Genomic DNA, 12886 nt, shown 5'->3' with positions numbered 1-12886 from the left:
AAAAAAAATATATATATATATATATATATATATATATATCATGTTTAAAATATCATGTTTTTTTAATTTGATGGATACATAATATATTCAGAATCTCTTACACAAGGTATTATCTTCGTGTTTTATATATAGAAAAAATAATTAACAAAATAAATCACACCAAAAATAAATAAATATAAAAATTAATCATCAACTAAATTAATTCGCATTTTACATTAATAATATGTGAAATAAATAAATATCCTACAAAGTATTCAAATTAAATAGCTTATATATACATGTTTTGAAACAATTATATATTCATATCATTTGAAAATAATTTTTATGTAGGAATTTTAAATGGAAAATAAATAAATTTAAATATGGTTTAATTTAGTTATTGGAAATGTTGTTGTATTATCAATTTTTCCTATTTTAATTTTCTCCCCATTAAATTGAATAATTTTGTTGTATTTGTGATGCGACACAATGAATAAAAAACAAAATAGATTTATACAACAATAATTAATTAAAATTAATAAACGTTTGAATACTAATTAAGCAATGAATAAAAAAATATTTAAGCAAATTATCTGTTGAAAAATGAATACAGTGAGTACTTAAAAAAAATACTTTATAAAAGAAAGATACGTATAATGTTGGGACCAAAGAAAAAACCTTTAGGGACTTTATGTAATATAAATTATAAATTACACTTTTTTAATATCTAAAAATAAATACTAAAAATATTTTATATTATAATTATGTATATTTGATTTGATTGAAATAATAGGCTTTGTTATATTTCTTGCAGAATTATATATAATTGTATTAGAATAAGTTTGTTCAGAGAAATAAACAAAAAACCGCCGTCTGTGGGGATCGAACCCACGACCACGTGGTTAAAAGCCACGCGCTCTACCGCTGAGCTAAGACGGCGTTGATAGTTATAAGCACTTATATATTATGATCATAATAACTTGTATTTATTTCATGTTCCTTATTTTTTTTTAAAGAGTTTCGAAGGTTGGGCTCATCCAATTCATTTGGCAGTATCTTCTCCACGTATATAAATTCATCTGTTGAATTATTTATGATAACCCATTTTACAAATTTTAAGCCCATGCATTAAGTCACTCAATGGACCAAAGAAAAATCAAAGTGCAAATCGCTATTTAGTACTCCATAAAGTGCTCTTGCCTAAAAAAAAAATTTATATTTATCTTAGTTTTTCCTTATATTTTTATCACCTAAAAGTATTTCTAGAAAAAAATTATTTAAATGAAATAGAGAAAAAAAAAAGTTAAATAACCTTCTTCTGTAAAATGAAATTAACTCATATATAATTGTAAAAGATTTTTCATTTAACTTCTTTAAAAATGATTTTAACTAATAGGAGAAACTCATTTCATTTTTTTTTAAATTTCTCTAAAGAATACTTATAGACAAGTACACTTAAATAAGACTTAAGTATGACCCAAAAATTTGTAATTCTATTTTTTGAACCTTTATGTATATATCACTCTCGATAAAAAAATTTTAAAAAAAATATATTTTGTATTTTCGAGTATAAAATAGATATTGCGCAAGTGTTTCACATTGTTATTTATATTATATTTATATTATTTAAGGTGTTACATCCATAAAATATTTTCAACTTATTTAAAAAAAACATCATAATAACTTATGAGAATAACTTAACATTTATATAAAAATAAGTTAATTCAAAAAATTTTAATTATAAAAAAATTATACGTAATTACTTACCCAATATGCACTTATCAATTCTCAAAATATGATCTTAACTGGAATGCTTTTATTCGGATGTGAAACATGATAAGAAATGTACACTATACAATATTTTAGCGTATACATAATGGGCATAACACATTATATTGATGTCTTTCAATCTAATCAGTCAATCTATAAAAGGTTCTTTAAAATTGTTACAATTAAAATCATAAAGTTTATTTGCTTCGGGAAGAAATGAAAATCTGCAGCTTTGCACGTGTGTCATGTGTATTTCGAGACAAATAAAATATATATATAATAACAAAGTTTGAACAAAATATTAGATTGTTTAGGTTCACATTAATTTTTAAACATGTTTTTTTTAATTAATTAATATTTTAATGACGAATTGTGGTCAAATTAAATCTATAATTATTTTCCCAAGCTTATTTAATGAGTAATTCTAGCTAACTATTTTAAAGTGAAGAATATGTTAGAAAGATAAAGTTTAGTAGTAATTTATGATTATAAATTGAATGGTGAATATCTTGATTGTATACATGAACATGTAAATAAATAGTGAAGTTATTAAAATTTTAACAATTAATTTTCAAATAAATAATTATTTCTTCATATTTTGTCTTCTAATATATATTAAAGGAATAAAAAATACCAAAAATAAATTTCATATATTATGAGTAATTTTGTGAATACTCAATAAATTTGAAATCAATTGTTTTCTTTGAATAGTGTACCTGTCTGGAGGACACGCTAGTAATCTTCTTGTATTCTGAGGGTCGAACGAGTGTTCCGATCCAATGTTCCGATGAGGGGGAGGTTACTTGCAAAAGGCACTCCAACGCTCAAGTCAGGACAAACACAGATATCGATAACAATTAATGAACCATAGCGTTACCTTATGACCTGAGCTATTTATACTGACATTTATGGGCCATGATCCCCATGGGCCCTGCCATATGCTTACCATATTAGGTAATACGTCATAATTGGTTTATCGGTATAATTAACCCCTAATTATTGATTAAGAGCAATACTTTGAGTATAGGCCGATCCTGGTGGCCGATTGGGTGTCGGCCACCAGATTCGACCATTCGGTAACCGATAGGATTTCGGCTATTTGGTGGCCGAACACCTTTACTTGTACAAATAGAAATATTGATTGTAGTAGTCCATGGTAATTAAGCGAAGAATCTTTTTTGATATAATCTTTAGCTGATACAATTTTTTTTACTAGGAAAGAAATGTTTATTAAGATTCTACTCAAGTGCGGCTTAACCATATATAAGACTTAAAACAAATTTTAAGAAATAAATTCTTCTCTAAATAAAAAAACATATATATTGAGTCTTCTTTAAGTATATAAAGACAACTTTTACAAATATATGAGACTATTTTAAAAATATATGTAACTTTTTACTTTATAAAAACTAATAACAAATAATTTAATTTTTTTTTAGTAAACTTAAAGTTTTAGTATCCTTATCCTTAGACCGGATTATACCAATATTAAGCACAAGGTGTGGAAGGAAAAGAAAAAAGAAAGTAGAAAACAAGTGATATATTTGAATTCCACCCAACTCATATGATACCCGGGGTATATTACATTGTGTCAAAAGTAATTAATACCAAAATAAATGACGAAAACATGAATAGCATGGAATTTCCCTTTCATCGGCTTTTGCAGAAGCTCAACATAAGACTTCATTTCACTCACTTCAAATTAGGCCGTTTCACGTTTAACTTGCTGACAAACACTCTCATGCCAAAACCCACACCCAATTTGTCTAGTGAAGATATATGAGATGGAAGGGTCTTTGTTGGATGAGTTAGCCAATCATCTGTCTCTTGGGTCCCATTTTGAAGACCTTGTCTAGTGAAGATAAATGAGATGGGACCCACATCTTGAGTCATTTAGCCAATCATACAGCTGTGATATTTCTTATGGGACCCATTTTAGATATTAAAAAATAACTTTACTAGACCATCTCATATGCACCTTTTTTTATCCTTTTTCAGTTTTAGGCCTTACAAGAGAGGCAGAGATTTCAACCACGAACGAGTGTCTATCATAGTTCATGGTCTAAAGCCGAAGCACGAGACCAAACAGTGCCATATTCTTATTATTCAGCTAAATTATATTTACACTGCCAAATTTTACTTGATTCTCTTGATTTATGTATTCTAATCTATAATTTATTACATGGCTAAATTAGAAGTATGAAGATACACAAGCAACAAGGCCAATACTCGGTACAACAATTAGAAAATGATCAGCATCAAGCACTAAATATCTCACCCTTAAATCATGTCAACAATCTAACCTAAAGTAGTACCACAAAAGTTAAAAGAAACATCTTGTCATACAATATTATTATGCATGATCCAAATAGATCATATCACGGCATAGCAAATGAGATGTCAAAAAAAATGCATTATTCCCCTTTTTAAGATAGTTAATTTAGACATAAAGAACAAAAATAACATTAGAGCAAATAACTAATTCATGCATAAACTATATTTCAAACATGGTTTATGATCGATCAAGATAGAAGTTGATGAAGACAATCCTTTTCGAAGGACAAACAAATCGTCTTAGTATGATTTATTTGAATAAATTAAGATAGTATCAAAGTTATCCTATATATAATTGTCAAAAGAGTAATTCATCATTTATACACATATTAAGTTTAATAGTGTAGGGTGAAAAAGTGTGTATTGAAAAAAAAAAGTAAAAATTTTACCCCGCTTAGATCATTAAAAAAAAGGGTCATTAACTATTCATTCATTTATGAAATCCAATAATGTTGGACATGAGTAGTATATTGAAAAATTTTCAAGACTCAATATCAACTAGAGATACAATAAATAAAAAATAATGGAGGACAAGTCTTATCTTATAAGTCAATTTTATAAAATTGAATTAGTATTCAAAACACTTTTTAATAGAATACATCTTATGCTTGAGACAATATTCTTATATTATCATAATTTAATTTTAGTGGATAATTTATCCAAGATAATGCAACCACTAGAGAAACATAACTCTTTCATAATTAGTTTTTTTTTTTTTTTTATGCATATCTTTCTTGTTAATGTAGATATTTTTCTTTTGTTTTTTTTTTTTATGTAATCATATTAATCCAAATATGTCAAAATAATGTAAAACAGGAAGGGTATATCTGGTGTAGTTTTAATATCAAGAGATGTCAATAATAATGCCACAAGAAAACATGTAAATCATAGCTGGCAAGGCTGTGATTAAAAATTGGAAGACAAACAATTCAAATGGATCTGATTAGGCAATCTCAGGTTTGAAGATCACAACTGCATGATCAAAGTAAGTTAATTAAAAAGCCTAGGTAGTAATTGTGAACAGTTATTTTACATTTATCTATGTACTTTCTATTCGTTTGAGTCGTTGTCTAGCTACCAAGAATGGCTACTTATTATGATTCTCATATATATGTCGATGTCGTATGTCAAAAAGTGGGAAAATAGTGTTATTGGAATATCCAAATTAAATAAGAAGTGTGAATCATGCCCCTACACGGAATCACTTAGGGATTCCTCATCATTGCTTCAAGGGCTATATATGAAAGAACCACGTCGTAGAAAATAAAGAAATAATGATAGTGGTTAGGAAGAATAGCTAGATGTATACCAAAACCTGATTATATATCATTGTGCGCAACAGCCTAACACTCTTGCATGTATGTTCAAATTTAACATGCTAGAGTACATATATCAAAGAGTCTGAACTTGGAAAAAGACGAAACGGTCAACGAATAGGAGGATTTAAAGAATTAGATAAATTTTTTTTTAGTTAATCATCTATACACTGCTAGTATAAAAATTTTTTTACACTGGTAACCAATTATATCTCTTAATTGTATTATGTTACTGTAAACACATTTACTTTTAACGGTAACATGACACGATTAATAGATATAATTGGTTGGCAGTGTAAAATTTTTTTACACTAACAGTGTATAGGTGATTAACTCTTTTTTTTTTTTTTGTAAACTATATGTATCTCTATGAAGAGACCATCTTGATAGAATTGTGTAGGACTATTATGAATTTTTTTTTCTTCTTCAAGCATTTAACATAATTATATATTTGGATAAGTGTAAGTGAATCCATGTACTTTAAGTTGTTGGTCAATAGTAAGTAATTTGTATTTAAGAAAATGCATCGAGTCCCATTGATTCCTTGATATCGAAGTCTACATACGCTGAGTTATTTTTTTAATATCTATAATGTACAAATTTTTGACTTTCTTCAATTTCGGTGACCGATGATTTTTCTTGGCTTTCTCTCATGGTGTCTTCTACAAATGCCACAGACACGTATTACTTATATGCTTAGTTTATTTGCACAAAACATGAGATTGATTACTTAGGTGTTGACTTTTTCAAACTGCATAGATATTCAAAAGTTTGCAAGATATATCTTAATTAACCGTGTATTGATATTGTTTACACCAGGAAGCGCATATAAGTATAGTTTAATTCTTTTGTTACCAAGACTTTTCTCATTTTGATTTTTATATTCATTTTTTTTCTATTTTTGTTATCATATCATTCATGATATCTATTATTATTCTCCTTCATTATTCTTTTTATCATATCCCTCTTATATTTACAATCACAACTACAAAAAATAATTTAATTTGTATCACAAATACGAAAATGATTTAACTTGCTTTTTATAATTATATATGTCACAATCACATCTTTTCGCCTTAACCTAATAAGATGAGGTTTGACAAGTTATTATCAAAACGAAAGGGACCGACCGATCTATCTGTTTGTTAACAAACGAAAACTACTTTTCCTTGGTAACTAAATTTTCAACCACTTTTTGACTTCAAGTTCTTAATATATATGCAATGTATGTGATCATTGACTTAGCATAACATATACATATTGCTGAAGCTAGGATTCCATTCATATCGTTTTGACCGCTTAAATTGACCCATTAATCTTTTAGGCCCATAGATTGCCTAGGAGTGATATATGCTTTCATTCCATTCCTTTGGAGAAGAATGATTTGAACTACACGAAATGACTAATCCTAGGTTTTTATTTCCATATATTCATCGTTTAGTATGGAAACGGGACTTACCAAAAATGACGCACTCAACCAAAATTAGAAGTATGCAAATGGCAACACCGTTTTCCCTCTTCTTGGTGATGATTGAGAGTTGAGACTAAGGACGGCAATGACATGATCGTGAACAAAGATATTGGCATTGGACGAAAATATAAAAGAGTATCTATCTCAAATATGTAGGGTTGAAGAAGTATGTGGATTGAAAAATACACAATTTTGTAAAACTTTAGGGAATGTTTCTTGTGCGCTTGCTTTCCTTATAGGTAAGAGCACTTGTTTTTCTTAGCAAAGATTATTCAAATGTATTCCTTACACGGAAACATGTTTGCATTATTAACCTTCACATATTGGAAGTAGCTTTCGTTAGCAACTTGATGTGGACATTGCGAACCTCAATGGTGGAAAAGCACGCATACACTCTACTTGGAACTCAAAAATAGACCAAATGGGGCCATCTAAATGGGTCCTTCGTTACCCATTTTGCACTCACTTACAACTTTGGTTTAGAAAACTATTGTATTAGTTGCCCATACCGGCTTTTCTTTTTTCAGCCAATTTGTTGCACACTACTCTTTGATATTTTTGGACCTTACTCTTTTATTACACTACATATTCAAATTATGCAAATCCATCATATATATGTGTGAGAAATAATAATTCATCACCCTTCTACGGCACCAAACTGATCGAGCTCCGTGACTATACAATATTAAATGACAAAAGCACAAAATATATATATATATAAAATCAAGTCATTGAATCGTACATTCCAAAAAATAGTCATGGAATATGAGAACTGTACATCAGACACTGATTTTGAGATAATTACATGTAACAAATTTCCCGCGAACTTTCTCTTTTTCTCGTGTCTCTTTCCATGTTAAGATTTGTGCTGCTATTTACAAACTCTTTGGAAATGGAAAATCTTATCGTTGATTTAAACCAACAAAAAAAACTTTTTTTTTTGGTTGTTGAATCAAAATTGATCAAAATCAGTGCTGAAGGAACCTCCTGGCAGTGGATCTAAAGGGACATGTGGAACTGACAAAGCCGTCAACAAGATGCAGGTAGGTGTTCAAATCGTGACACGTGGCAATGTTGACACCCCTGAGGTACGGAGAATCCCTGCTACAAAGACGCAGCTCCTCCCCAACCTCAGAGTACAACAACCACTGTACCTCTTCCACTCTCTTTTGAACCCATCTCTGGAAACTCGCCACGTGGACACTCCCACTGTCCGCCACGTCACCACCACTTTTCTCCACGTCATCAAACACAAAACCCGGCACCTTCGTTATAACATCATCGGAGTTCACTATCCGCAACACCTTTGTCCCTTGCCTCTCCAGCCGCTGCCGGAATCTCCGGTTGCCTACGCGGGGGCCGCCGAAGGAGATCACCGTCACCGGCGGCGCCCGGAGAAAATAATTCCTCACATCATATGCCGTGAGAGTCGCCAATGCCGCTCCCAAACTATGCCCCGTAATGGTCAAACTCAAATTTTCTCCTTCGTAACTTTTCAGAATCCGACCAATCTCTTCCCTCACCATTTCTTGCAAACTCATAAACGATGGGTTGTCACTGATTGCTGACGTGTACAAACTCAAAAACCCACTTTCCACCATTGCTCCATTTTCTTCCGCGGCTGTGACAGATGAAACATGTGTCAGAGTGGCTCGAAGATTCTCGAACCACTCTAGACACGTAGTGGTACCTCTAAACGCCACTACAATGTCTCTTCGACCCAGTCGTTTTATCTCTTCCTTGTTGTTACACACAGCTACGTATCCCACGTAGCTTGATTTTCTTGCTACCCAACTTGGTGCTTTGTCTACCCAACTAGGTAGTTTGATTCCCGAGGTCGCACGTAAATGTTTGGTTACCTTGTAACCGGTGTTGTGTAACCCGCAACGTTCGAAGAGCGTGCTCTTCGGGAACTTGCATGTTGCGTAGTTTGGGGAAGAATGATCGAATTCGAAGGATTTATATGCAGCCTCGACGAAGTGGCCATAGCGGAGAATTTCGGCGCGAAGGTTCTCGTCCAATGGGTCTAATAAACCATTCCAATTGCTCATTCCTTGGTACTCCTTCCATTTCTTTCCCAATTTCAGCGACAACGAGGATGGTAACAGTGATGATGGTGATCGAGAGTGTGGCATGCCCTCCATCTTTTTAAGAGTGTTGGATTTGGTTGGTTGAATGAAGGATATGCACTGTGGTCTAGTGAGGGTTGGAGTGTGGTGAAGAGTTCTCATTGTGGGGTTAAAGAGATCACATTTAGTAACTATTATGTTTCGAAGAGGATTGGCTCCAATGAATGATGACATGTTTGGAACAGGAACTAGATGAAAGAAAAAGTGGGAGTGAGAGAGTGAGTGAGAGGTGGAAGAGAATGAGGTTGTGTGTGTTGTTGGTGTGGTTTGGAAGGGGAATTGCGAGGCAAATTTATAGGTGAAAGAAGCGTTGAGAATGGAAATGGTGGATAACTGCATTTACCGTATAGAGTGGGTTGCCTTTATGATGAGTGCAAGTTTGCGTAGATATAGAAAGTGTGTGTGCTTGATGCTACGTGAATTTTTTTTTCTCTTTTACTATTTTTTTATTATATCGAGAAAACCTGATAGATCCTCGTTACGTAGAGCCATTTGTGTGCGGACACGTTTGCAAAAGCTCCAGCCATGTTCAGCTAAGGAAATTAATAGCAAATGTCTCAACTAGAGATAAAATATATATATATATATAACTTTTAATTATTATTGAGTGTTGGCGGATACTATATGCTTGAATTAATTTCTATTTATTGACTGCAACTATTGACTATGATTAACTCACATTTAGGTTCAATTTTTGGACACACTAAATGCTAGGTTAATGTCATTTGAATACAGTAAATTTTCACGAAAAAAGAAACTTTGGCACTAGCTCATGGATCTGACTCTTCTCTCTCTCCCTATTTCTACTATCGTAGAAATGAGATCTTGTCTTTTACCTGTCTCTTAGCTTTAAAATATCAATAACAATCTCACTCCAGTTGCCTTTACAACAAGATCTAGAACTTCAGATTACAGAGAAAAGAATACAGCTAGCTACTTGTACACACATGCACACATAACTTTATGGGTTAAAATTTTAATTTCTGTATAGGACGTTTATTTTTGCTTTAAATGAACGTGGAAACATTCCAAAATGCGCAAATCATTCATTGCCCTCCACATTCATCAAACATCGTCATTTATTCCTTTTACGTGGTTAACGTATAACGAAAATGATGGAATTATAGTTACAGCTGAGTGTGCGAGCTCAAGTCTGAAGACCTACTCAAATAATCATCATCTATAATTTGAACGATTAAGAAATAATATAAAAAATATGTCTGTTTAAATGCGAATTAATAACTTAGTCTGCAAAATTTCCCGTTTTAAATGAGTTACAGTCTATGGATTATAGAATTGTTGGTAAACTTTCTTCTTCTTTCTTTCTTTTTCTTTTTTATTTTATTTTTACTAGAGGGAGGGAGCTTTTTACACTATTATTTCCGGACTTTAATATAAATAAGGTTAAATTATACTTTTGTCATATATTTTATTTTTTTAATTTATTTTGGTTCTTTACGTCACACATTTAAGTTAATTTAGTTTTTTTAAAATATTTTGACTGATTTAATATTTAAAATTTATTGCATTAAATTCACTTATATGTAAATTATTAAATGTGATTAAAGTTTTAATTAAAAGTGTTATATACATAGTAAAAATTAAAATTAAAAAAAAATAATTTCATATTATTTTCTGATTTAATCATCTATACATTGTCAGTATAAAAAATTTTACACTAGCAACCAATCATATCTTTTAAAGTTACTTATTTTATTATTATTTCATTAAATAAGCAACTGACATGACACTATTAAAATATATAATTGATTGTCGGTGTAAAAATTTTTTTACACTGGTAGTGTATAGGTGATTAACTCTTATTTTCTAATAGTTCATGAAATATATTTTTCACACGATTTTCTACGTTTATAATTTTTTAGATTCAAATGTCAATTGCATTTCATGATTTTCATATAAATGAATCTAATGTTACAAGTTTTACGCATTTAATCGGTCAAATTGATACAAAATTGTACAGCAAAATTAAAAATGCTCATTGTTTAAAAAGGATTAAATTTATCTAAATGTTAAAAATAAAATACCAAAATAAACATTTGAATAATTAAAGGACCAAAATGAATCTAAAAAATAAAATAAATAACCAAAAGTATAATTTAGCATATAAACAAACAACAAACTAATTCATACTAATTAACTAAGTTAATTAATATCTTTTAATTGGTGACATTTAAAAAAAATAAGTTATTTTAAAAAAAAAGCATAAATATGTTTTTAGTTTCTTAAATTTAAGATAAATTTATTTTTTATCTTTCAAATTTAAAATTATTATTTTTCGTGTTTATAATTTTCAAAAGTTTTATTTTAATTAATCTCTCACATGTCACTAATAACATATCAAAAACTGCATATTGAAAAAGCTATGCATCATTGACTAAATTCAATATGATATTTTCACTAATAAAGAAATCTATAGATAAATTTTATGCGATAATATTTGATTATTTTTATATAAAAAATATTATATGGACTAGAAAGGATTTTTGGAATTACATAGACTAAAAAAATGAATTTTAAATTTAAAAGAATAAAAATATATTTAAATCTTTGAAAAATAATTTTTATTAAATAATGTAAAAAAAATAAAGTTATTATTATAAATCATTATTGTGCAAGAGATTCTTGACATTGGATGAAATCGACATTCTATGTTAGTCTTGAATGTGTCATAGACTCAAACGATATAAAATATTCAAATATATTCAATGTAGATTAAACACTTAACATAGATGCGTCTCTTTTATATTGAGTGTTAATACTTATTTTAATATGAGTGACAAATTTAGTCTCACCCGATATAAATTGTGCGCACTTTTATGTCAATTATGATCCCACTCGACATTAAATATGTATTTTCTATGTCGTTGAGGTTAAATCAAACAATTCTTTTTTTTAAAGTTTTATTTTTCTCTGTTTTTCAAACCTACGAATAGAAAACAATATTTAGACAAGTTCTTTTTTAGGATTTAAGATATTGTTTAATTTGAACGTCTAAATTTTTATGTAAATAATATATTAAAATCAATAATTTAATAAAATAAATAAAGTAATTAATATATATATTAAAGATAACTCACATATCACAATATTTATGTTGGATTCCCTTCTTCTTTTTTTACTTTTTTTTGTATTATCCTTCTATTTACTAACTCCCTAACCCTTACAAACATTCCTATAATATAAATACCTCATATATTATAAATATAAATATTTTAGACACATATTATACTTTTTTTATAATCATAATTTTAAAAATATCTATCAGAAAATAGTGACTAATATACTAAACTTTCGTGATTATAATCTCGTGTATCTAACATCATTTTTATATCAAATGGCATTTAGAATAATAAACAGGCAGATAAATGGAACTTACCATGAACTGGGTAACTTATTGGAATTTAGATATGGGGGGCAGTGTACTTGCGTGGAGGACAACCATCACAAGTCTTGCCAAATTCCAAAGTTGTGTTCGTGTACCCCACGCAGTATTTGAAAACTGTATGATATTTGTCAGATATCCTACAATGTATTTTTAAATGGAGTTTAAAGATTTTTGTCAGTGCATAATTAATGGGGCCACGTACGCAACATATATATCTTGGTCAGAAATTTACCCGTTTTGGTAAACTAAGAGCAGAAAAAAATCAATAAAGTGGGATCAGACAAAATACATGAGAAATTAGGTTTGCTATATATTGTAATATTCTTTTTGCGAGTAAAAAATTTAAGAAGCTTATAGAATGTCAAATTAAATATGTATGTTATATAATAATCGTATTAGAAAAGACTTAAACATGTATTGTCTCAAGAATAAGTTCTCATTTTGATCTTTGTAAAAAGAAAAACTATTTTTGTTTTTTTTT

The 12886-nt window shown here is 29.5% G+C and overlaps 1 protein-coding gene and 1 non-coding gene across 2 annotated transcripts; both read right to left on the bottom strand.

Moving 5' to 3' along the window:
- Window positions 1-846: 846 nt before the first annotated feature.
- On the bottom strand, window positions 847-918 carry TRNAK-UUU (transfer RNA lysine (anticodon UUU)). Its single transcript has one exon. It is a non-coding gene; the product is annotated as a tRNA-Lys (tRNA).
- Window positions 919-7236: 6318 nt separating this feature from the next.
- On the bottom strand, window positions 7237-11179 carry LOC109807300 (phospholipase A(1) DAD1, chloroplastic). The gene has a single exon (XM_020369821.3). It carries the CDS (start codon window positions 9336-9338, stop codon window positions 7839-7841), a length of 1500 nt encoding a protein of 499 aa, XP_020225410.2. The 5' UTR covers window positions 9339-11179; the 3' UTR covers window positions 7237-7838.
- Between the last annotated feature and the right edge of the window lie 1707 nt (window positions 11180-12886).

The sequence above is a fragment of the Cajanus cajan genome, chromosome 4, assembly GCF_000230855.2.
Source record: "Cajanus cajan strain Asha chromosome 4, NIPB_CcT2T_4, whole genome shotgun sequence".
NCBI lineage: Eukaryota > Viridiplantae > Streptophyta > Magnoliopsida > Fabales > Fabaceae > Cajanus > Cajanus cajan.
Note: the sequence above shows the minus strand (reverse complement) of the source record. Positions and strands in the feature narration are given on the sequence as shown.